This window comes from Acanthochromis polyacanthus, chromosome 21 (genome assembly GCF_021347895.1).
Source record: "Acanthochromis polyacanthus isolate Apoly-LR-REF ecotype Palm Island chromosome 21, KAUST_Apoly_ChrSc, whole genome shotgun sequence".
NCBI classification, from domain to species: Eukaryota; Metazoa; Chordata; class Actinopteri; family Pomacentridae; genus Acanthochromis; species Acanthochromis polyacanthus.
The window spans coordinates 31,420,105-31,446,930 of NC_067133.1; the positions used below are offsets into that span (position 1 = coordinate 31,420,105).

At 41.7% G+C, this 26,826-nt stretch overlaps 2 protein-coding genes across 3 annotated transcripts in view; one reads left to right on the forward strand and one right to left on the reverse strand.

The window, feature by feature from the left end:
• gna13b (guanine nucleotide binding protein (G protein), alpha 13b) overlaps positions 1-3,402 on the reverse strand; it is a 27,136-nt gene extending 23,734 nt beyond the window's left edge. Inside the window, 1 exon segment of the mRNA XM_022210078.2 lies at positions 3,076-3,402. Coding sequence (XP_022065770.2) covers positions 3,076-3,358 — 283 coding nt within the window. The 5' untranslated portion in view covers positions 3,359-3,402.
• rgs9a (regulator of G protein signaling 9a) overlaps positions 3,366-26,826 on the forward strand; it is a 35,347-nt gene continuing 11,886 nt past the window's right edge. Inside the window, exons 1-16 of one of the 2 annotated variants that reach the window (XM_051940923.1) lie at positions 3,366-4,165; positions 4,249-4,315; positions 6,057-8,153; positions 10,525-10,621; positions 12,787-12,837; positions 12,947-13,053; positions 13,462-13,513; positions 13,938-13,996; positions 14,789-14,865; positions 16,479-16,560; positions 16,655-16,717; positions 20,592-20,621; positions 20,822-20,883; positions 22,422-22,535; positions 24,793-24,908; positions 25,467-25,554. In XM_051940923.1, coding sequence (XP_051796883.1) covers positions 8,085-8,153; positions 10,525-10,621; positions 12,787-12,837; positions 12,947-13,053; positions 13,462-13,513; positions 13,938-13,996; positions 14,789-14,865; positions 16,479-16,560; positions 16,655-16,717; positions 20,592-20,621; positions 20,822-20,883; positions 22,422-22,535; positions 24,793-24,908; positions 25,467-25,554 — 1,067 coding nt within the window. In that variant the 5' untranslated portion in view covers positions 3,366-4,165; positions 4,249-4,315; positions 6,057-8,084. Of the gene's footprint in view, positions 4,316-6,056; positions 8,154-10,524; positions 10,622-12,786; positions 12,838-12,946; positions 13,054-13,461; positions 13,514-13,937; positions 13,997-14,788; positions 14,866-16,478; positions 16,561-16,654; positions 16,718-20,591; positions 20,622-20,821; positions 20,884-22,421; positions 22,536-24,792; positions 24,909-25,466; positions 25,555-26,826 lie in introns of both variants that reach the window. The other variant, XM_051940922.1, reaches the window with a different exon arrangement.

The following is a 26,826-nucleotide window of genomic DNA, read 5'->3' on the forward strand; positions in this document are numbered from 1 at the left end:
CCGATGGCTAACTCTATAGCTAGCCCTGGCCCTATGGCTAACTCTATAGCTAATCACAGCCCTATAGCTAACCTCGGCCCTATGGCTAACCCTAGCCCGAGCCCTTTGGCTAACCTAACCCTATGCTAACTCTATAGCTAACCTTATAGCTAACTCTAGCCCTAAAACTAATCCTAGCCCTATTCCTGACCCTAGCCCTAAAGCTAATCCTAGCCATAAGGCTAACCCTATAGCTAACCCTTGCCCTATGGCTAAACCTAACCCTATGGCTAACTCTAACCCATCATCCTGTCTAATAAATGGAAAACATTCTGTGGTTCTAAATTACGCCAAGAGGAACATTTTCATTAAAATGTGTCTGAACAACAAAATGATTCCAACAAACTTCAGAATCCAATGATGTTCAACACGTTCCATCAGTCAGATCCTCCCAGTGAGCTCAGACATCTTTAAACCGCTAACAGTTTCCTTTCAGCTGAAGCTGCTCCAGCATCAGGACGAACCACGTCAGAAACGTCCTCTGGAGCTGAGCGAACTCTTCCCTGCTCACCTCCAGAACCTCCCTGGATTCTGTTTGTGTCGATTGTCCATCAGCAGCTCAGAAAAGAACCTTCTCTTTAAGGTTCTGTAGACATCTCAGCTCTCATCAGGAGGCCTCCAAAGCTCATAATAAAGTCAGTAAACTCAGTAAATAAAAACAACCAGAATAAACTCAGTAAATAACAACCAGATAAACTCAGTAAAGGGTCATTCCATATCATTTCATCAAGTGGTCCCCAAAATCTCAGCTTTGTCATTCTCTGTAACATGCAATTATAAATTTTAACCCTTTAAGCTTCAGTCAATTCCAGCCATTTTCAGTACAAAAAAATCGCTAATATTCTATTTTTAAATTAAAAAAAATACAAAAAATACAGGGAATATTGGACGGGCATCGCGAGGTGCATTTCCTTGAAAATGACCAATTCGGGGATTTTATACCGACTTCAGGACATGTTTTGGACAAAATAGTTTATTGGCTTGTGTCATCTGATGTAAAAGGTTGGATTATGGCCGTTTTTTATGGAATCTTTTTTTCTGTGTGTAATAATAAACCCGGAAATGTGAGTCGCGCTGTGTGCGTTGAAGCCGTGTACAGAGAACGGATGGATGAATATTCGTTTTTGTCGGACAAATGTGTTTTTCTCACCCGCTGTGGTAATCACATCTGAAAGTGGTTTATACCGGCGGATTCATGAGAATCTAAGCTTTCCATCGGCGTATAGTGTTTGTATAATCGCGTTTGCAGCCGTCGGACATTCCTGAAATTCCTATGCAAATTAGTAGGTGTACCGCCGGTGGTACACTGAAGCTTAATGGGTTAAGTAAATATTTTCACGTTTCCAAGGACTATGGATTCCCGTGAAACGATCCTGAAAATTTCAGACCTCTAGCTCTTTTTGTTCAGAAGTTATAGAAGGCTGAAAATAGCCAAAAATTTCAAGTCTTAATTTTGGTCGCAATTTTAGGGTACCTCCTGCCTACTTCAAATGTTCATAACTTTGGAACTCTTTACAACTAAGCCTTGAAATTTTGGATTTTCCATCATACATAATGTTCCATAAGTATGTAAAAATTTGGAAAAATCTGAGAGGATCAGGTGGAGAATTTTCCTAAAATCTGTTGATTTCATACGGAATGACCGTAAAGGGTTCGGTTTGGGGAACACTGATGTCTGTTGGAGTCTAAACCTCCACAGACCAACATCTGCTGCTTGATTCCCACCATAACATCATCTGTGGATCATCAGAACTTTCTGAGAACGTTCCTCCTAATGCAGAGGGAACAGAAGACACACGGACCACGAAAAAAGTGAAGAACTGGGTGGCTCGGTGATCAGTGGTTTTCTCTGGTGCCTCACAGCTAGAGTCCAGTTAGAATCTGGTTCTGGTCTTTCTGCTGGTTCTGACCCGGTTCTCCAGCTCCAGGTTAACTGTGGTTCTAAACCAGGTGCAACTCTGAATGAGTCTGTAGGCGTCAGACCTGTGATGGACCTGTCCAGGTGAGTCCTGAAGCAGGTGAGTCCTGAATCCAGTCTACTGGTGTTGACTAACTTCTGCTCTGTGACTCCGTTGAAACAGACCAGTGATTAAACATGAAACTCCAGTTCCAGTCCAACGTTCTACTGGAGAATCTCGGGTCCTGTTGTTGGCGTTCCTCTGAACGACCCTCCTCTCCTCAACTATAACTACAGATTAGGACAGAATTTAAGTCCAGAACTTCCAGGTCTGACAGTGGATTTAAGAATATTAATGACTGTAAAAATAAAAGAAAAAAGAAACAATAGAACTGCTGCAGTGGACCTCTAGGAACCAGCAGGACCTCATCTATAGAACATGATGGATAGAGACACTATTCAGGCTCAGAAAGGAAGACGTGGATCCAAAACTGGTTCTGATTTAACGGTGATGTCCCATTGGAGGCAGAAATACTCATTAGTTTGACCAAATAAATCTGAATTAATCTGGATTAATGACTTAAATCAGTCAAACGAAGCCGGACCAGGCCTCCACTGATTCATTAACTTTAAACTCCTAAATTCTTCCGTATTGAATTTGTCCTGCAGACAAACCAAAAACTTCCAACATCAAAAAAAAATTATTTAAAATGACCTCTGATCTGGAACCAGAACCAGCAGAACCTCAGGGCCCCATGGAGACCCTGACATGGCGTTCCATACATGTTGGTTCTGTTATGTGTACTCATTAATGAAGCCTATGAGCATCCAGAACCATGTGGACCTCCAGGGTTCTGCTGCTTCCTGTTCTAAGATCAGAACCGGTCCGGTTCTACAGCAGGTCCTCAGAAACACAGACTGGGAGCCTCCAGTACCGACTCCGGCCCAGACCAGCATAAACAACGTTTAAACAACATGTAAACAACATATAAACAACATGGGCGTTTCTCCGGACTCTTTGTGGAGCTGCAGCCGTTAGCTTAGCGGCTACTGACCGAACAGAACCGAACCCTGGAACAACTTCACGGTCTAAACCCGCCCGGTCCCGGTCCCCGGTCCTGGTCCCGGTCCAGTCTCACCTTTAATAACGTTGCTGAAGATCGTGGCTCTGAAGTCCTCCTTGGCCTTCTGGTCGAAGTCCTGTCCGTGGATGATCCGCATCTGCTTCAGGAAGGTGGACTTTCCGCTCTCTCCCGCTCCGAGCAGGAGGATCTTAACCAGCCGCTTCACGTACGTCTTGTCCCGGTTGATGCACTTATCGATCTCCCGGGACTTCCGTAGCTGCTCGGCCTCCCCGCTGGTCAGCAGACAGTTCGGGAAAAACACCGACAGCACGGAGCGGGACGGCAGGAAGTCCGCCATCTTTACAACAGCTTCATCACACACGGGGACGCGCTCCGCATGCCCGCTGCCTGCTGCGTTCAGGGGCCGCAGGAACAACGACCTCCACCACTTTCACTGGTGGAACACCTCAGTCCGTCCAGAACCAAACATCTCAGTGCGTCCACCCAGAACCGAGCCAGAGTTTACCTGAAATAATGTTGGTTCAGAAACTAAATGTACCCTAACGAGTTCAGAACCAGACATACTTAATGGATCCGAACTGCCATCACTGCATTCTATATTCTAAAAAATAGTTTGTTTCTGTGGTTCGGTTCTGTGGTTCGGTTCTGGTCAGACTTCAATAAACTTCAGTCATTTTCACATTAACAGGCTTCAGTGCTTCAAAGAAGAATACAATTTCCAATATTCATAAATGCAGCATTGAGTGGTACAGATGCTGGTGAGCTTCAGGGTGCTTTCACACCTGTTAGAGTGGTTCGTTTGGACCCAAATGTTGCTATTTTCAACTAGTTCGGTTCGCATTCACACCAGTGTTTTCGCAGTTGAACCAACTACGATGAATGTTATATCTCCCCCAGTCGTTTGGCGGCGCTGTTCACAAAATAAGGTGTTATAGATGACGTAGGTGAACGCTGATTGGCGCAGCATGTGAAGAGGGAAAAATCTTGGAAGAAAGCAACAGGCTGTGTTTATTCCATGGATCGAGGTTTATTCGTAAACAATGAACTATGCTCTCCTGTTCGTTCTTGTTGCCATATATTCGTATCATTGCTTTATGCAGCAAGCACAAATACTGCTGTTGTTCCAGCGTGAAGCTCGCATTCGGTACGAGAACATTACACAGCCGTTTTTGGCACGGAGAAGATGCATTGCAAGACGTTATCGTTATCCCATAATTCCCTGTGCAGGTTGCTACGGAAGCTCCCGTAGACCAAAAAGTCTGCTGCGTCATCAAGCCGGTCCGAATGGAGACAGGTTTGTGTTCTCACCAGGAGCGAACCGAACTGGAGTTCACATAGAACCGGACCGAGACCACCTCCCGAAGGTTCACAAAATAAGGTGTTTTAGATGACGTAGGTGAACGCTGATTGGTGCAGCATGTGAAGAGGGAGGAGGTGGTCTCGGTCCGGTTCTTTAGTCCGAACCAAAAAAATCTGTCTGCTTTCACACCAGCCCAAACAAACCGTACTTGCTGGTGTTGCGGACTCCAGTCCGCTTTAAGCGGACCAAAAGGCGTATGTGTGAAAGCACCCTCAGTGTTTGGGTCAGAACCAGAACCAGACAGAATCCAGTCAGAACCAGAACCAGACAGAATCCAGTCAGAACCAAAACCAGAACCAGTACCATAGACTATCCAGTCTGTAGATCAATTAACTGTTTTCCATCTATAGAATTCTAAACTGGTCAGAGTCTACCTCTGGTCAGAATCTCTGACTGTACCAGTAGCAGTACTAGTCTGGTACCGGTCTGCTCTGATGTGGAGGGTTGGTAATAATAAGAATTCTGATCATTCATCATTTATGTCCCAGTTAAATTATTAGAGTAAAAACCAAACAGCAGACCATCTTCCTGGTTCTGGTTCTGATGTGGACCTCTGTTCTGTCCTTTCAGAACCGGATCAATCCCATCAGATTTTACTCAGAGTGGTTGTTTTATTATAATGATCCATAAAATGATCAGCTTGTGTTTCAGAACCACCTCCTCCATTAAATCTTACTGTCAAAACAGTTTGCACAATCTCCCTCATTCTATTTGCTAAATTACTCTCCAGACAAGCAATTTGATGCTGACACCAGAGCCCTTTTAGTAACACTTTTATGTCTAGCAAAAAAGTGTATTTTGCTATGCTGGTCTGCGCCGCAGATTCCCACCGTTGATATGTGGATTTCCCAGATATCAGCCTTGCTTCCACTGGAGAAACTGACTCACGAACTTAACCATTAACTGGACAACTTTTGGAAACTCTGGAAACCCTTGCATACTTTTTTACAGAGACTCTGACTCGTTCACTAACAAATACTAATATCTGATTTTACCCTGTCATGACAGTTATTCCCTGTACCACGTGTCTTCATTTTTGTTTTGTTTTTTCTTTTTATTTATTTATTTTTATTTATTGTTTTGTTTTGTGTTTTTTTTTCTATTTCTCCTTTTTTATTGTGTACCTGTTTTGCTGCAGCACTTGTTGTTGGGGAGGGTATTCCTGTTTTATATGTTTATTTGTTGTACTTAAATGCAAAAATCTAATAAAAAGAAAATAAAAAAAAAAACAAAAAAAAAACCTTACTGTCAGAGCTCCCTCCTCACCCCCATCCTCCACATCTGGCATCCCAAATACCCCTTTCCCATCTGTCTCCCCCCTTTTCGCTCCCCCTCGTGTGCTCTCTCTGTCTCCCTCCTTTCTCTCCCTCTCTTGCACCTCTCTCCTTCTATTACCCCTCTCTCCCTCTGTTGTCCCTCTCTCCTCAGCGCTGCACCGGGTGGAGTGCAGCCTCACGGCTGCCTTCACTCAGGTGATTAGCTCGCTCCCCAGGATGCAGGCAGCTGTAGGTCATCCACTGATTACACTCCTCCGCAATAAAGGCCGGCTCTTCCTTCCACTTGCTGCCAGATTGTCAAACTTAACTGCACAGTCAGTTTCTGTCTAGCCATGCTGGTTCGCTCTGTGTTCTGGAAAAGACAAAGAATAACTCTGTTTCTGCTTTCTTCTGTTTAGAGCTCCAGCTGCCCAGACCCCCACCTGCTCTGCCCGCCAAACCTTGTCCCTCTCTGGTTCCCCGCCTTGGCTCCCTCCTGCCTCGTGATCCCTGGTCGGACCTCCCTGACCGGAACCCCAGACCTTCCAGCCTGGAACCCCGGATCTCCCTACCAGGACCCCCGGACCTCTCCCCACGCACCCCTGTCAGGTCTGACTCCCCCCCCGGTACTCCCTCACTCCTTCCCTCAATAAAACCTGTTGAAATCTGTCTCTGCCTCGGTCGTGTGGTTCTCTGCACGGGTTCAGCCCTGATTCGTGACACCTACAGAGGAGACCAGGATCTGGATCATCTCACTGAACAGAACCAGTGGCCCAGTACCAGCTGGACTCTCTCAATCCGAGACCAACTCTCTGTCTGAGATGTTCTTTATGTTCCTGGAACCGTTTTCTCCTGGTGTTGGACCTTTAAATATGTTTGAATGAACTAATTGTATTTTTGTGTAATTATTCAGACCATCTGTGAAGTTCCCAGAGGTTGAGACTCTCCAGCATCCAGACATCTTCTACGGCATCTACACAGTGCCCGCGGGCATCCTGTTGCCCTGACCACGTCAGTCGCATGCAGGCCTGTTCTAAAATTAGCTCAAATAACCGCACTTATCAGTGAGCTGCATCTATTTATTTTAGTTTAGTTTATTTTTGCTATTCTTGTTTAAATCACACATGTGGACTGGAAATGACAATATATAATTTAATTTTTTAAAATGATTAGTATAAATGAATCATCTATTGATCAAGGGTCAGTATTGTGCACAGGCCCAAAACGTAGCGTTTGTAGAGCAGCAAAAACATGATGGTTGACCCTAAAAAAGATGGCAGTAAAAAGAAAGAAAACCGATCGCTTTCACGATGAATGGGAGGTAGAGTTATTTTTTTACCATTGTGAAAGGAGCCTGCGTGTGTCTCATTTGCGGGGCGACTGTAGCGACGGCAAAGCGGCACAATGTGGAGAGACATTTCACAACTAGCCATACAAGCTACCATGCTAACTAACCACTGGGCAGCGCACTACGAGCAGAAAAAGCTCGCGATTTAAAGGCAGCTTTGAGCAAACAGCAATCGTCTTTCAAGAGGCCGGCGAAAAGCTCCCAAAAAGCAACCGAAGCCTCATTAAGAGCTACACAATTCTTGATTAAGAAAAAGAAGGCATTTTCAGATGGGGCGGTTGTCAAAGAAACAATAATTGCTAAAACTGTGCTTGAAGACGAGAAGTACGGAACCGATGTAATCTCCACTCTCTCTGATGTTCAGCTGGGTGCATCTACAATGGTAAGACGAGTGTCGGCGATGTCCGTGAACTTGGCCGACCAGTTGGACCGTGATCTGGCGAGGTGCAGGTGGTTCAGTATCCAGTGTGATGAGTCGGTGGACAGCAGCAGTACAGCGCAGCTGATGGTCTTTATCAGGATGGTGTTTGATGATTTCTCCACAAAAGAAGAACTTCTGACACTACTGGACTGGATGAATGGAAGTGATCATTTGAAAATGTTCAATTTGAGAAACACTGGAACTTGAAAATATAGAAATAAAGTGTTGCATATTGATATTAATTTATTTCCTATCTTATTGTTGATATTTTTGTGAGAAATCATTAACATGATCAGTGTCTTCACATAGCTAAATACCATTGATTATTAATAATAATGTATAATTAAAGCTAAATTGAGCAAATTGGCTATTTCAGCAGTGTGTATCAAACTGATTGCTCTTTGCCTTAATCAGCACCCAGGAAGTAGCCCTCGGTTTCAAAAAGGTTGGTGACCCCTGATCTACAGCATCTACAGCAGGTTTCTAACTGGACAACTGGAGACGCTTCCAGCAGCTGATTGGAGGATAAATCCATCCTTTCTATCCGTCTTACAGGAGAATGTTCATGTTCAGTGCGGGACTCTGGTCTACCAACAGCTAGTCCTTGTATATCTGGGATATTTCACACCAGGATTTTTTTTTTTAAACATCTGATTCAGTTTTCATCCATCTGCAAATATGACCATCAGAACCGCCCGTCCGGACCGGGTTCAGCACTTCCGACCCCGGATGCACTGCCTCAAAAAGGTGGGTGGAGAACAGTAGTAGTTATAGTAGTACTAGTAGTAGTATGAATATTACTAGTTATAGTAGTAGTACTACTAGCATTATTAACATTAATAGTTAAAGTAGTACTACTAGTAGAATTGACAGTAGTTATAGTAGTACTAGGAAGAGTATTAACAGTAGTAGTTATAGTAACATTCATAGTAGTATTAACAGTAGTAGTAGTAGTGTTTGTGACCAGCACTGCAGCATATTTTACTTTTCGATTGATGATCCTGAATCCAGTGTAAACACAACAGACGTTTCAATTGATGTGAACTTATTCTACAGTAAAGTTCTGGAGAGGATTTGCTTATATTGCGTTAAAAAAGAAGACAAAATGTAAAAAAAAAACCTAGACAAACACAAAAGACCCTGATCAGTTATTAGACTTTATCTTCCAGCACATTAAAGGTTATTTTCCTGCTGGATAGAGGCAGACCTGAATAAGTACATGCAAAGTATTCACCTCTGATTTGTTTGCCAGCAGCAGAGCAGAGGATTATAACAGATTATCTGTAAGTCCTTGATAAAACCAATTAGCTCTGCTGCTCTCTGCTGCAGCTGAAAGTGTTCAACAAGACAACCCCCTTACTGTTGATCAGAGGATCAGCTTCATGTCCTCTGAGGAGGCCCAGAGACAACAGAAATAAACATGAGACCAACTAGTAGAAGTATGATTTCACAGCACAAAGAAGCCGACAGAACAGTTTACCCGGCCTCTGTCCTGAGACATGAAGCTCCTGGTGCTGCTGTTGTTCTGTCCAGTCGCTGGCATACTAATATACAGTAAACAGAAGTAATGAGTACACACCTGTCAGCATCACTTCACTGTTCAGGAATTGAAATTAAACAAGCTCTCAATTGCTGCTTTTTTCCTTTATTGAAGAGTCAAATATTTCCTCTGATGGGCAGAAAGACTTTAACATACAGACCTCAGAGAAGAAACTCAGTAGTACAAACATGAAAACACCTGTGATCAGAGCTGCAGGTACAGAAGGAGTCATAGTAGCAGTTATCAAGAGGTACAGAATGAGTCACAGTACTACTAATCAGGAGATCTAGAAGGAGTCATAGCACCACTAATCAGAGCTGAAGGAGTCATAGCACCACTAATCAGGAGATCTAGAAGGAGTCATAGCACCACTAATCAGGAGATCTAGAAGGAGTCATAGTTCCACTAATTAGGAGGTCTAGAAGGAGTCATAGTTCACTAATCAGGAGGTCTAGAAGGAGTCATAGTTCCACTAATCAGGAGATCTAGAAGGAGTCATAGTTCCACTAATCAGGAGATCCAGAAGGAGTCATAGTTCCACTAATTAGGAGGTCTAGAAGGAGTCATAGTTCACTAATTAGGAGGTCTAGAAGGAGTCATAGTTCCACTAATCAGGAGATCTAGAAGGAGTCATAGTTCCACTAATTAGGAGGTCTAGAAGGAGTCATAGTTCCACTAATTAGGAGGTCAAGAAGGAGTCATAGTTCACTAATTAGGAGGTCTAGAAGGAGTCATAGTTCCACTAATCAGGAGATCTAGAAGGAGTCATAGTTCCACTAATTAGGAGGTCTAGAAGGAGTCATAGTTCCACTAATTAGGAGGTCAAGAAGGAGTCATAGCACCACTAATCAGGAGATCTAGAAGGAGTCATTGCACCACTAATCAGGAGATCTAGAAGGAGTCATAGTTCCACTAATCAGGAGGTCTAGAAGGAGTCATAGTTCCACTAATTAGGAGGTCTAGAAGGAGTCATAGCACCACTAATCAGGAGATCTAGAAGGAGTCATAGCACCACTAATCAGGAGATCTAGAAGGAGTCATAGCACCACTAATCAGGAGATCTAGAAGGAGTCATAGTTCCACTAATTAGGAGGTCTAGAAGGAGTCATAGTTCCACTAATTAGGAGGTCTAGAAGGAGTCATAGTACCACTAATCAGAGCTGAAGGAGTCATAGTACCACTAATCAGGAGGTCTAGAATGAGTCATAGCACTAATCAGAGCTGAAGGAGTCATAGTACCACTAATCAGGAAGTATAGAAGGAGTCATAGCACTAATCAGAGCTCCTAAAATGACTCCACAGACAGTGAACTACTTTCAGCAGCTCAGAATGGGCTCAGGGGTTATCTCTGGACCAGTGCATTGTCTGACAGGAGACATCCAAACTCTATAATTTCAACTCTGAAACTTCTGTCCATGTGTTATTATTATGGGATAGTCTGATGTGTTTCACTGTAGCTTGGCTGCCTGGTACCACGTTAATTGACTGATTAGAGCTCTGTACACACTGCTGCTGTATATTACCTACTGTTAGTGTCCTCGTTGTTCTTTAGTTTCTCATCTATTGCTTCTTGTCCAGCTGGAGGCCATAGTGGTGGAGATGCAGGACCAGAAAAGTGGAGTTAAAGGCTCAGAGCAGAAACTCAACGTCACTACAATCCCACATGTCCTCACTGGTGAGAAACACACACACACACACACACACACACACACACACACACACACACACACACACACACACACACACTATAGATATTCCATTGTTTCCATGCCACCAGCATCAGAACATGAACCCAGTGTGGACAGCAGCTGCTATCTGAGGACATGGAAACTCATTGATTAGCATCACTTCTCCTGTTTCTACCTTCTGAGCTGTATAGGATCTACAGTTTTAAGTTACATTCACTGTATTCTGGTGTTTCAGACGACACCAACATGTCTCTGAAAGATATGTAAATATAGCAGTTTATTAATCAGCATAGATATATTCTTTTGATTGTATTTTCCTTTTTGATTTTTACATTACGGTCATTTTTTAGCAGTATCTTTACAGTGATTTTCTGAGTATTATTTGCTTCAAGAGCTGTTTATATAAAAAATATCACAGAACTACCACAGAACTGTACACTAATAAAAACAAAAGACATAAATCTCCTCCTTTTGGTTCATTCTCTGGCTCTAACTTGAACCTAAGTGATTACTTAGAAAGCTTTTATCTGGCCTGTTCCTTTTGGTTCATGTTTGGGTTTAGATCCAGTCTGGTGGTCACTTCTGAGATTGAAGACCAAAGTTGAGCATCGGTCTGTGTTCCTTCACTTGAATTATCTGAAGCAGAGACTGTGAAGACGCTGGCTGCCTAAGCTGCTAACAGAGGCTAAATAAGGCAGCCTACAATCCAATGAGATTTGGACGGTGCTTTAGGAGCCAAAGTGGCTCTTTAATCTGGTCTAAGACCTGTGAGGGCCATGGTTGGATGAGTCCATGTCCACTGAGTAGAACCGTTCCACTTTAATAAATGACTCACTAAAACTTCTGGTTATTAAACTGTTCTGGTTGTTTTGTCCTCCATCGTTTCACCAACCGACTGTGGATCAGATACGAACTCTCTAAGGCCGTGATTGGTCCATACAAAGTGGTAACAATAAACACTCAAAACCTGCGTTCTTTGAATTCCACTTGACTTTTCGTGTATAAAGGAGGGAATTAGCAAACGTGATGCTACCTGCTGGTTTGTGGACTTATGTTCTGAAGACTCCAGTTTGCATCTGGCTATAGCTGTCTTTTAGACTTGAAGAGTAAGAAGTGGATCTCAGTGAGAGCTGAAGGACACTCTAGCTACCTGTCATTAGGTAAAACATGCCCTGTTTATTGTCTGTTTTACCCTAAAAGGGATCCTAATTCACAAAAGGAACACCACAGTGTTTTCAAAAAGCCTTTTAACTAAAGATGGAGACCAAAATCTCATTAGAAAAATGTTTGGTGAGGAAACAGATGGAGAGAAGAAACCTCCTTTCCTCTTAGACTTCTGAACAATTAGACTTCCTTCAGTCAGAGGAAACCTTCATCTTCTTTATAGAATTTATGATTTTGGCATATTTTCTTGTTATTTATATAATTCATCTAGTTATATTTTACATTCCATAAAACAAGTGTATGTCTTAAAACTAGTGTTTCTCATTGGAAAACAACAAGAAGCTTATATATCACAGAATTCAGCTGATCAGTAAATAAATATATACACAAAGCATAGACTGCAATCAACTTCTTTCTATTAGTTAACATTCTCTGCTGAAGCTCATCTCATTTTCATTGTCAGGTTGTTCTTCTGAATTATTTAATTAATTAAAACTTACAGTATCCATGTGGTCTGCATCCCCCATCATCAGTCCAATACATGAATTAATACACTAATCAGATAATCTAACCCTGCTGAATATGTCGTCTTTACGCATGGAAGGATTCTGGATCATCCAGACGCTTCTACAGATGACTAAGCTTAAGGGTGTAGTAGTTAGAGGGACCTCTATTCAACCCTGAAGTAGTTTCATCTGCAAAACCAACAGAGCTGAGATGAAGGAGTACTTAAATTAGCTGAGAAGAAATGATTTTATTACACCAAAAGGCAGTGGTTTCAAAAAAAGAGCCCAAGACAAAAGATGTGATTGACTAAAGAGAAGCTATGATTGATTTCCTGGTCTGAGGAATAACAAGCTGTTTGTTTAAGGCTTGTTAAAGTTTAACAGACTCTGGTGGAAACTGATCCACCATGAAACTAGTAGTTTTGATGAACTGTGCTTATTGTAACCTCAGTGCTTCAGATCTTCTCCGTGTCTCCATACAGGGAAGGACATCATTGCATGGATTGCCAACAAGATGAAGACCACTCCAGAAGGTAGAATCTATGGACTTTAAAGGCTGTTACTGAAACACAATGGCAGTTATAGAAGAAATGATGGAGCAGACGGAGTTTCAGATATTAACTCCTCTTCATTTTGCTCCAGAGGCTCAGACCTTCAGCACCATGTTGGTGGCTTACGGCTACATCTACCCTCTGCAGAACCACAAGAAGCTGGTCATGTGCAACGACTCCAGCCTCTACCGCTTCCAGGTAATGCTGAGCCCTTAGTTCTTCTCTGCTGTCAGTGATTGGACTCACGGCTGCTGTCAGCTGGAGCATTTCAGAGCATTCAGGAATGGTCGCACTGATTTTTTCCTTAAATAATGCTAAGCTGAAGCACCTACTGACAGTTCACCACCTGGATGATACAACTTTTAGTGTTTCCTGCTTTACATCCATCATTTTCCTTCATGAAGTTCCCAGGACATGTGAACACTGTTCCTTTTACAATTTAAAGCTTTGAAATACAATAACAAACAAACAAACAAACAAACAAAAACACATGACCTTTCCTTCAGACACTATCTGCTGTTTCTGAAGAACTACGTATAAAAATGAACTTTCCTAGAGACTTTTTCTCCCGTCTGAAGGAACGCTGATCTCTGTTCTGTCCTTTAGACTCCGTACTTCTGGCCAACACAGAAATGGTTTGCAGAAGACTCTGATTATGGTGAGTACATCAGTCCCACATTTTACTGTAAAACCTGCTGAATCACAAGGCTCACAATTTAGAACAATTTCTTTTAGAAGAAAGAATTTGCAGATTTTTGTTCACATTCCAAAAAGGATGCAAAGCCTAAATGCCTACAAGCAAAGGCCTTCTCTAAAAATCCTTTAGGTGGATGCACTGAAGCATTCTGGGAGGCCAGATCTCAGATGATGTAAACAGGAAGACCTGACTCTTAACAGAATCCAGCCTTCTACATATACACAAGAGAAAACATGTAAACAAGACAACATGGCTCCTGGATTCTATGTATTTCTACATCCAGAGTTGGCATTGAAATGTGAAACTGATCCTCGTATTTTCTGCATTGAAGGTTTCATTATTCTTATATAAGCTTTCCTAATGATTTCTACTGCTGTAATTTTAGCCATTTACCTGGCAAAGAGGAACATCCGCAAGAAGGGCATGCTGGAACCCTATGAACAGGTACATGTAGACGTATAGTAGTGTTTGTTCTTTCCGTGTGCATATGAACACGTGTACCAGATGGACTCCTTTCCTTCTGAATAGGACTAAACGTTAAAAACAACAGCGCTGGAGGACAACAATGATGCTGAAATGACCAAAGCAGGTTGAAGTTAGGAGTATCTAGAAAAAGATTCTTTAAGTGTTCCTCTTCACACGGGTGTACGTGAACTTAAAGACTCCCTCTCCAAGTTTTATTTTTAAATTTATTCCCATGTTAACATGTGTGTGCTGGAAGACGCATCAAAAATAAGTCGGCCATTATTTCCACACAAACCTGTCCAGTCAGCTTCTGATCAGCCTTCATCATCATTTAACTTCACAGTAGTTCCTGTGTGGCTCAATTATTCAGAACAGCTCAATCAGCTGATTTATTTAGATAGATAGATAGACAGATAGATAGACAGATAGATTGATAGAATACTGAGGATTGATCTAAAACTACAGACCAGCAGTCACTCTTATCTTTGTCAACCCGTTTACCCACCCTGACTTCCACCTTAAACACCATCGTCACTTGAGGGCGCCGTCACCTAAACACTCATACATGTGGTCATTACTTGTTTTATGATTATGATCATTTGATTTAACAGCTGGTTGCACTCCCTTTTACCAGCACAAAACCTAAAGCTTCCTACTGGAAGGACGCATCTGTTGGAGATCTTTGGTGTCTACTTCCTGTACCATCAGCTTCTCCTTTAAACATCTGCAGAGTGATTTCACACCTTGATGCTGGATTTGTGTTTTGAACAGGCCCATTACAACCATCTCCATGAATGGCTCAACCACAAGTGGGACTTTATTGTGATGCAGGCGACTGAACAATACAAGTAGGTGAAAGTATTACAGCTGGGTCCTGAATCTTTGCCTTTTTCTTCTTTCTGAAGAGCATTTTTAGCTTAGTTTGACAGTTGACAGTGAAGATAACATAAAGAATAGTAGAGGAGGAAGAAGGGAAGGTAGGTAGAATACAACTAAGGACATTGTGTCTACATATCTTTCATTCTAATCCAACATGTCTTCATTACTTTTCCTTTCCTTGAATGTTTGATGATGAACATCCTTCTGCTGTTTGCACGTTGATCTGATAAGAGTTAAGGTTTCTCTTAGCTCCCCATAGATCAGTTTCCAGTTTTTTTTGATTGCTAACACGCATTGGTGGAAACTGAAGTCACATGTTCAAAACTCTTAACGGTCTGCAAAACAGAATGCCGACTGAACTGTGAATCACTTTCATTGCTTTCACACAAAATGCATTCAGTGACCACAGTCACCACAGTTCATGAACTCTTTTCTCAGTTTCTAGTTCACCTCCTGCAGAACACTTGACCTTTACAGCACATTGTTCAAATGCTAACACACTGTGTTCAAAACTGTAAAAAACACAATCAGAACAGAATGATGGGGGGAAATACATGAGGAATTTCTGCTGCAGCCACATTTAAAATCTATGGAAAACCATATTAAAGTATTGACAATAAAAATAAATAAAAAGATGATGTAATTCCAAACACAGCTGAGTGTAGTAGTCAGCTGTAAAACCGATTCAGGTGATCTGTGTTTGGCCTCATCAGAAACTGTATAGAAGGAGACAGAAAGGTTCTACCCACAATGCATCAGAGAAGACATCAGATGTAATGGATGGAAACATGAGGCCAAATGCAGACGACAGGGTGTGAATGTTACAGTATACAGTGTACATGTGTTGTTGGTTTTTGAATTTTATCTCTTGATTTCTATTCTGCCCCTGAATTCTGAGATTCTGCATTTTATTTTTGTTTACAGTAAACTTTTTATTTTTTGTAAGGTCCCAAAGTACCGATGCAAAGGCACAGAGAAGATACGTAAATGTTGAAGTAAACTGCTGCATTCCTGATTCATTCTTGTTGCAAAAAAATACAATAATTTAGAACAATCAGAGTGCAAAGACCTTATTTTATAATAAAATACTGATTTATCTAAAAAGAAATCATTCAAACTTGAAAGGTTACAATGTATTTCATGTAATGCTCTCTGTTGTTGGTATTTTGTGGTTCAGTGTGCTCAGAGTGACAGCGTTTGTTTCCAAAGTGAGACTATTTTCTAGTGCTGTGGTTGAATGAGCTTATTTTGAGACATGAATGAAGCGTTTTGTTGGTGAGAAACAGTTTTGGGGATGAGATGAACTGTTCAGCTGAGATACATGATGGAAATGCAGACTGTTAAGAGTTTTGAACATGAGACTTCAGTTTGGACCGATGCTTGTTAGCAATTGAAAAAAAAAACTGTAAATTCACTGATGACCATATAATGAACCTGTAGATGGAAATAATCTGATAAGGTGAACTACTTTCTCTTTTCTCTATGTGTATATTTAAAGTGTAGAGCAGCAAAATCACTAAACAACATAAATACAGTCAGCATTTTCAGAGTTTCTACTTCCTCTGTGTGTGTGTGTGAATAGGGCCGGTAAGGAGAGGAAGAAGCCTGATCGTGTGGTGTTTGACTGCCAGGAAAGAGCTTATTGGATTGTTAACAAACCTCCGGTCAGAAAACCTGATCTCCTGTCTGTCTGTCTGTCTATCTATCTATTGATTGCTGATTATTGGTTATTCATTATTGAGTATGTTCTCCATCCAGCGTCGGACTCACAGTGCCATAGACTGCGGTCCAGAGAGACTCATTGATCCCGACGCTGATGAGGTAACAGGTCAGTATGCAACACACACACACACACACACACACACACACACACACACACACACACACACACACACACACACACACACACACACACACACACACACACACACACATGTTTGTACTTCTATCTTAGTGAGGACATCCATAGGCGTAATGCATTTCCTAGAGCCTTACCCTAACCTTAACCGTCACAACTGATTGCCTAAACTTAATCCTTACCCTAACCCTAACCAAACCTCAATTCATACCTGTTCTCTAAAAACAAGTCTTCAACCTCAAACATGGCTGTTTCAAAGTGAGGACCGGCCAAAATGTCCTCACTTTGTAAAAATGTCCTCACTTTGATAGTTAAATGCAGAAAATGGTCCTCACCATGTAGCAAGTACAAGAACACACACACACACACACACACACACACACACACACACACACACGCACACACGCACACACGCACACACACCACACACACGCGCACACGCGCACACGCGCACACACACACACACACGCACACGCGCACACGCACACACGCACACACGCACACACACCACACACACGCGCACACGCACACACACACACGCGCGCGCACACACGCACACACACACACGCGCACACACACACGCACACACGCACACACACCACACACACGCGCACACGCGCACACACACACGCGCGCGCGCACGCACACACACACACGCGCGCACACACGCACACACGCACACACACCACACACACGCGCACACACTGTGTTTTCCTATCATTGTGGGGACATACCATTGACTCCCATCCATATCTAACCTCTAACCTTAACCCAGACCAAAACAATGTCTAACCCTAAAGAAATGTTTTTGCACTTTTACTTTTTTCAGTAACAACAACATGGCCAAGAAAACACTGTTTAAACTTGTGGGGACCCAAATGAGGTCCCCACAAGTGACATAGTTTTCGGTTTTTCTACAGTTGTGGGGACATTTGGTCTCCACAAGTAAAGCCAGCACCTGACCACACACACACACACACACACACACACAGAGAGAGAGCTGTTTCAGCACTAATCATGTAAAACATGGAGTCTCAGTCTGCTCTCTGGATTCTTATTTTTGAGGCTAAACTGGGAGATCTGGCTAGATCATCAGAACAAAGTAAGCTCTTTAAGAAACTGCTTTTTCCTCTATTTCTTCTTTCAGATATCCTTAGTCTGATGAAGACAAGACAGTAAAGTGATCATCGGTGTAGACAGATTAAAGGAAAAGCCAGCAGAACGTAGACATGTTGGGCCTCCAGGTGAAGGCAGCGATTCTCCACGATTGGATGATGAGCTGCTCTAAAGTCTGCTGGAGGCCATAGCAGAGACTTAGACTGCTGCTGAACACCTCACTGTAGTGGTCAGGAGGGTTTTCCTTTAATGTGTCATTTGTCTGGATGTGTAGATACATAGATATATAGATGCATCAATGTGTAGATATGTAGATACATAGATGTGTAGATGTATAGATGTGTAGACCTGTAGATACATAGATATACAGATGTCTCAATGTGTAGATATATAGATGTATAGATGTGTAGGTGTGTAGATGTATAGATATATAGATGTATAAATATATAGATGTGTAGATGTATAGATACATAGATGTGTAGATCTATAGATGTGTAGATGTATAGATATATAGATGTGTAGATTTATAGATTATAGATTATAGATGTGTAGATGTATAGATGCATAGATATATAGATATATACATGTGTAGATGTACAGCCGAGTCCCAGAGATATACGTTCTTTGTTATGTTACATGCTTTCACTGGTGGAGTCCACACAGTTCTCACATTCATGGACATCAGTCATTGGCTTCTAGTGACGTTCTTCAGCTGATTAGTTTGTATTAATTTTGAAGCAACAAATATATCTTCGTTCTGGCTGGTGGGACCCCACTGTGTGTGTTTAATACACTACTCATAAAATTAAAGGAACACTTTGAAAGCACTTAAAATTTCAATGGGGAGAAAAAAACTAACTGTATATTTACATCGATATGGTCTGGATAATGTGTTAGGAATGAAAAGATGCCACATTGTTTGATGGAAATGAAAACTAGCAACCTGCAGAGGGTTGAATTCAAGACACCAAGTGACACACAAAGTGAAAAATAATGTGTGTTTGCTGAAATTCCATGGCAGAAACTCAGAATGGTCCACAGTAGTTTTTATTTCCTCCTCTTGCTTGTATTCAGCCTGACAACATCTGGGCTCTGAATGAGATGACAGGTGTCCTGAGGTATCTCCTCTTAGATCTGGACCATTACTGGGTTCCTGGACAGTCTGAGGAGCACCCTGGTGGTGTCAGATGGACCAAAACATAACGTTCCAAAGGTGTTGTGTTGGATGGGGGCCCGTTTTATGGTATCAGTTCGTTCATCCTCCAGGAACTGTCTGGATTCTCTTTCCACATAAGACTGGTCATTGTCATACACCAGGAACTCAACGAACCCAGGACCTCTGCACCAGCGTAGGGTCTGACAATGACTCCAAGGATTTCATCCAGATATCTAAAGGCAGTCAGAATGTTGTTGATGTTCTGCCTGTAGAGGCCCATTTGTCCCTCCATGGATATGCCTCCACAGACCATCACTGACCCACCACCACACCAGTCATGCTGAATAATACATTTTATTTTATTTTATTTGTATCGTGCTTATCAAAACACTCAAAGACACTTTACATAAAAATCATTAAACATTAAAAATGTTACAATAACATTAAAATGTGAACAAAGTTACAGGCAGCAGAACGTTCTCCATGGCTTCTCCAGACCTTTTCATGTCCGTTACATTCAGGGTGAACCTTCTCTCTTCTGTGAACAGCCCAGTGGTGGACCTACTACTTCTTGTGTTTTATGGTAAATGTCAGCTGAGCTTCACGGTGCCGTGCAGCCAGCACCACTAGAGGGTATCTGTTCCTCAGACCTTCCTCATTACATCTCTTTCTGATTGTTTTGTCAGAGACATTCACCCCAGTGGTCTGCTGGAGGTCATTTTGTAGAGCTATTGCAGTGCTCATCCTGGTCCTCCTTGCACAAAGGAGCAGATACCTGTCCTGCTGATCGGTTGAGGACCTTCTACGGTCCTGTCCAGCTCTCCCAGACTAACTGCCTGTCTCCTGGAATCTCCTCCATGTGCTTGAGAATGTGCTGGGAGACACAGCAAACCTTCTGGTAATATCACACATTGATGTTTCATCCTGGAGTAGTTGGACTGTCTGTGGAACCTCTGTAGGGTCCAGGTATCACCTCATGCTACCAGAAGTGACTCTGACCCTAGCCAAATGCAAAGCTAGTGAAAAACAGTCAGAAAACATTAGGAAGGAAAAAATGTCAGTGGCCTTCACGTGTAAACTCATTCCTGTTTTGGGGGGTGTCTCATTGTTACCCCTCTAGTGCATCTGTTGTTAATTTTATGAACACCAAAGCAGCTGAAGCTGATTAAAAACCACCTCTGGAACCTGATCAGTGTCCCAGAAGGTTGATTGATGCGATGCAATACTTTGATTAAAAAACGTTCCTTTAATTTTTTTGAGCAGCATACAGAAATATATGAGTGTGTAAGTGATTCTATTCCCCACCCACAAATGATGTCACTGTAATAATAATAATAATAATAATAATAATAATAATAATTTCAGCAGCTTGTAATTTGGATTCATTTTTCCAGTGTTTCCATCTTGACTTGAATAACCATTTTCCAATAAACTGGAACATTTCCTTCCCTGTATAGAACCTTCTGGTTATCTTTGTTGTGTTTTATCGCTATAATAGAAATCGTAATACTAGAGCATTTCTAAATATTTCCATAAAATCTCTGTTTTATCCTCCTGTCTCTCAGAAAATCACCTTTGACCAGTACAGAAGGCAGGTAAGCCCAAGTGTTTCATTAATCATGCTTTAATCACGTATTAACAATGTTTATTGAAGTTCTCTGTTGATGTTGAAGCTCAGATCAGTGTGGAGCTCTAAAACTGTGTTCAGGATGTTTCCTCGTACAGCTGTGAATGCTTTGCAGGATGATACTCAGAGTTTTCTAGATTCCAAAGCTGTGTTCCTGTTTTCTTCTAGAACATGTTCTATCAACAAGCCATCATGAGGTCCAAAGTGAAATCCAGTGTTTCCCTCGGAGCGTAAGTTCTTCTGGTACCATCGGGGGTTCGGCAGGACTTTTGATCATCTTTATTTCTTATAATTTTAACTTAGCATCATTTAACTGCATAGAAACTATCTCATAAATATGAGATGTTTGCCTGTAGATGTTAAAAGCGTTTCCTGTAATGGCATGAAGAGAATGTGATCCTCTCAGTGTCACCTCTTAGTGATGCGTCTAAACACTGGTTAAACAGTTTGGTCTGGATTTAGAGGTTCTATGGATCCACTGGCCTGGTCAATGACCTTCAGCGTGGAGCTTCTCATGACCTGAACTTCATGAGAACTTTGTAGTTTGTTTTTCACTGGATTTTACTGGGAAGGAACATGTCTGTGTTTTAAAAGATGGACACGCATTGAATGTGTTCATGTCCACTCAGAAGTGAAATGTTGTTGAGTTTGATCTAGCTGAGATGTGAAAACACGATGAGACATCTGACAGATGGGAAAGGTGACAGCAAACAAACTCCAGCTGTAAAAACCACATTCTCATCTATGTTTAAGACAGGTAGGAGGTCTACAACAGGAAGTTAGTGGTTGTTGTGTAAGTCAGAATAATACAAAGAGCAATATTTTATTCTTCAGTTTGGTTTTCTGGCTGTTTGCTTTGGTTTAGGTTTGGGTTTAATACAGCCCTTTCACTACATGTTTGCAGCTTCTCCTCCATCTTCTGGGTTACCAGGGTTTCGAGCTTTGCCTCGTGTGAAAGGGAGAGACAGTAAAATCATCAAATCCATGTGACAGATACGCTGGTTATAAATGTATTTTTAATTTCCCACAGACGAATCTAACTGATGGTACCAAACTAAACCTATAGAAAACACGTTTATGACTGCTCTGGGAACTTCAACTTTTAGGAAACAGGATGAAATTTTACAACTTGGAACTTGGAACTGTCCAGTCTGCTGATGAAAGTCTGATGGAGCAGCTAAAAGTCAGAGCTCCAGCTGGAAGTCCCGGATAACTTCATGACTTCACAGAGAAGCAGATGTTCTGATATCAGCTCAACATGACAGAGCTCTCAGACGAGATTATTGATCAGTAACTGATGTGTGACACCTTAACGGTACTTTGTTGGATGTTCTGTGTAACTTTCTGACCAATTTTTTAAAATGCTGTGACAGCCCCGACATTATTCATGACTGATCACCATTTCCTGGAGAGCGTTGAAACTCTTCTCCAATGTAGATGGAGGACAGAAACAACCCGAACACAAATCCAAACTTTAAACCGAACCCTACTAACGCAAACCTTACTAACTCTAACCCTACTAATGCCAACCTTACTAACCCTACTAACCCTAATAATTCAAGCCCTACTAACCTTACTAACCATAACCATACTAACTCTACTAGTTCTAACCCTACTAAGCCTACTAACCCTATTAACTCTAACCCTACTAAGCCTACCAACTCTACACCTAACCCTACTAACCCTAACCCTAATGAGATTAATGAGTGCAGCTGCAGGTCAGTGAGTTCTGGTCATAGAAAAGGACTAACTAGTTCTGTCTCTGCAGGTTGGTTAAATACATTACTACGTATAAAAACCATGACCCATTCCTAGCTCCATGCCTCCCCAGCAACCCCTGGCAGACTGACCACGATGCCTACTGGAGTCTGAACATGAGAAGGTGACCACATCTTTCACTTCCTGTTTGGTCATAGCGACTCTGAAGGATTATTATACTTAGAGTTAGCAGTTTATCACTGCAACACAGATATATATATATATATATATATATATATATATATATATATATATATATATATATACACTGCTCAAAAAATTAAAGGAACATTTTGAAAACACATATTTCAATACAGGGAAAAAACAAACTGGATATTAGCATTGATATGGACTGGATAATGTGTTAAGAATGAAAAGATGCCACATTGTTTGATGGAAATTAAAATTATCAATCCCCAGGAGGGCTAAATTCAAGACACCCCAAAACCAAAGTGAAAAACTGATGTGGCAGGCTGGTCCATCTTTCTGAAATTCATTGGCAGCAACGCAAAATGGTATTCAGTAGTTTGTATGGCCTCCATGTGCTTGTATGCATGACTGACGATGCCGGGACAAGCTCTGAATGAGACGACGGATGGTGTCCTGGGGTATCTCCTCCAAGAACTGGACCAGAGCATCACTGAGCCCCTGGACAGTCTGAGGAGCAACCTGATGGTGTCGGATGGAACAAAACATAATGTTCCAAAGGTGTTCTATTGGATTCAGGTCAGGTGAGCATGGGGACCAACTAATGGTATCAGTTCCTTCATCCTCCAGGAACTGCATGAGTTCTCTTACCACATAAGACTGGGCATTGTCTACACCAGAAGGAATCCAGGACCACTGCACCAATGTAGGGTCTGACAATGGGTCAAAGGATTTCATCCTGATACCTAAAGCCAGTCAGAATGCCATTGTCCAGCCTGTAGAGGTCTGTGTGTCCCTCCATGGATATGCCTCCCCACACCATCACTGACCCACCACCAAACTGGTCACACTGAACAATGTTACAGGCAGCATAACGTTCTCCACGGCTTCTCCAGACCCTTTCATGTCTGTCACATGTGCTCAGGGTGAACCTGCTCTCATCTGTGGAAAGCACAGGGCACCAGTGGTGGATCTGCCAATTCCTGTGTTCTATGGCAAATGCCAGCCAAGCCCCACGGTGCCGGTCAGCAAGCACAGCGGGCACTAGAGGAGGCTGGGGCCTCAGACCACTCTCATTACATCTCTTTCTGATTGTTGGGTCAGAAACATTCACACCAGTGGTCTGCTGGAGCTCATTTTGTAGAGCTATTGCAGTGCTCATCCTGGTCCTCCTTGCACAAAGGAGCAGATACCTGTCCTGCTGATGGGTTGAGGACCTTCTACAGTCCTGTCCAGCTCTCCCAGACTAACTGCCTGTCTCCTGGAATCTCCTCCATGTGCTTGAGAATGTGCTGGGAGACACAGCAAACCTTCTGGTAATATCACACATTGATGTTTCATCCTGGAGTAGTTGGACTGTCTGTGGAACCTCTGTAGGGTCCAGGTATCGCCTCATGCTACCAGAAGTGACACTTACCCTAGCCAAATGCAAAACTAGTGAAAAACAGTCAGAAAACATTAGGAAGGAAAAAATGTCAGTGGCCTTCACCTGTAAACTCATTCCTGTTTTGGGGGGTGTCTCATTGTTACCCCTCTAGTGCACCTGTTGTTAATTTTATGAACACCAAAGCAGCTGAAACTGAATAAAAACCTCCTCCGTTACTTACCTGACCAGATCAGTATCCCACATGTTTCACTGATTTGATGCAGTACTTAGATTAAAAAGTGTTCCTTTAATTTTTTTGAGCAGTGTATATATATATATATATATATATATATATATGTATGTATATGTCAGAGTAGAGACTGTGATTTGGTAGAATTGGAGTTTCTACCAGTAGAGATTGCGATTGTAATCTCTACCAGTAGAAACTCCAATCCTACCAGTAGTGATGGAGCTTTAAATCTGACCCCTGACCCTAACCTTAACCAACCCTGACCTTTAAATCTGACCCCTGCCCTGACCCCTGACCCTAATCTTAAAAGTCTAACCTTAGCCCTGACAAATCTCTACTGGTAGGATTGGAGTTTCTACTGGTAGAAACTCCAATTCTACTAGTAGAGGTTGCGATGGCAATCTCTACTGGTAGAAACTCCAATTCTACCAAATCGCAGTCTCTACCCTGACATATATATATATATATATATATATATATATATATATATATGTATATATGTATGTATGTATTGATATATTGAATGGTGATGTTCTGTTGTGAATGTCTGATAAGTGTTTCCTGTCTGCTGGACTTCATCCTTTGGAGCTTCAGGCTGACTGGTCTGTTCGTCCTCAGGGTTGATCTTCCCACGAAGATGCGAGTCGAGCGTTGGTCCTTCAGTTTGTTTGAGCTTCTGAGTGACCTGCGAGGCCGAGACGATTTCAAGGTTTTCCTGAAGAAGGAGTTCAGCGGTACGTTACCAAACTTCTTGACGCTCATGTCCTTTAGGAGGAACCTGCTGGAGATGCTGATTGTTTACAGCTAAAAATTTTAGTCTCAGGCTGTGGCACATTTACGTCACTTTTTATTAGATTTTATCACATTACTCATAGTTTACACTGCAGACTAAGTTTTCCAACATTCCCTGATTCTATATGAAAAACTGTTTGCTATTTCAAACAAGTTGACCAGAGATCTTCCAGGAACCAAAGAATCCAATCAGCAGCTATGAAGCAGTAGTAGAGACTAAACTTGGACAAACTGATGATTTTACATGCTTAGTGAGCAGAAAAAGCTCCATAAATTCCACATATCTGTCAGGTCCTCAATGCAGAGAGCAGGAATATGAAGAAAAGACATCAGAACTGTTTTCTAAGATGACGACAACATTCAGTCGATCAGAGACCTTCCTGGAAACCTGCTGGACAGATCAGAGAACTCACCAAAGTGTGTGTGTGTGTGTGTGTGTGTGTGTGTGTGTGTGTGTGTGTGTGTGTGTGTGTGTGTGTGTGTGTGTGTGTGCGCACTAGGTGAGAACTTGGCCTTCTGGGAAGCAGCTGAAGAACTGAAGTGGGGAACTGCAGCATCCATGACAGCAAAAGCCGAGACAATCTTCAAGTAGGGCAAAAAACTGTTTGTTTTCTGCTGTTTGTCTCGTTTGCTCTGTGTTCTGCTCTTGGTTTGTGTTTTTAGTCTGTCTTTGGTCACCAGAAAGGACACAGGACAGACTTGATTGGTTTCATTCAGGTCTGGTTCTGCTGCATGTTGTTGAGTCGTGATGTCTGGATAACTTCAGGACAAGTCAAACTCATATGTCATGTTGTTGTGTGATTTCTACTAAACGATTAAACCGTGTGGACAAAACAGATGAGAACCAAAGTTGCAAAAAGACAATTTTGTGAAAAATCAAAGTTAGAGAAGTAAAATATTTGTAAACCTTCAGTGAATTGACTTCCAGCTACACGCCGTTATCGCTCTCTCTCTCTCTCTCTCTGTGTGTGTGTATATATATATATATATATATATAAATTTATATATATATATATATATATATATATATATATATATATATATATATGTTACAGGCGAAATTAGAATCCAGGCAGATTTTAAAGCCGCCTAGGCAGAATTAGAATTTAGATTTCATCTAGGCTAGATTGAAATTTGAAGGGTTTTGAATATGATATGCTCTGTTAATGTAATTATTTGTTTTCCCTAAAATTATGTACCTTGAAATTTGATTTTAGTTACAAGGTAAAAAATTAAATAATGTTAACTTTTGTCCTCAACACTTGGCAAAATAAACAGGGAAAAAATTATGTTGTCAAAGTGGGGTTGTTTTTTCATATACTGTATACCAAAATCCTGTTCGGGTTATTCTTTCTAATATACAGGCTATTGATATATCAAGATTGAAATTCGTACAACAACCATGGTAAATGGTCCGTATTTACATTGCCTTGTGAAAGTATTCAGCTCCCTTGAACTTATCAACCTTTCGCCACATTTCAGGCTTCAAACATAAAGATATAAAATTTTAATTTTTTGTCAAGAATCAACAACAATTGGGACACAATCGTGAAGTGGAACGAAATTTATTGGATATTTTATACTTTTTTAACAAATAAAAAACTGAAAAGTGGGGCGTGCAATATTATTCGGCCCCTTTACTTTCAGTGCAGCAAACTCACTCCAGAAGTTCAGTGAGGATCTCTGAATGATCCAATGTTGTCCTAAATGACTGATGATGATAAATAGAATCCACCTGTGTGTAATCAAGTCTCCGTATAAATGCACCTGCTCTGTGATAGTCTCAGGGTTCTGTTTAAAGTGCAGAGAGCATCATGAAGACCAAGGAACACACCAGGCAGGTCCCAGATACTGTTGTGG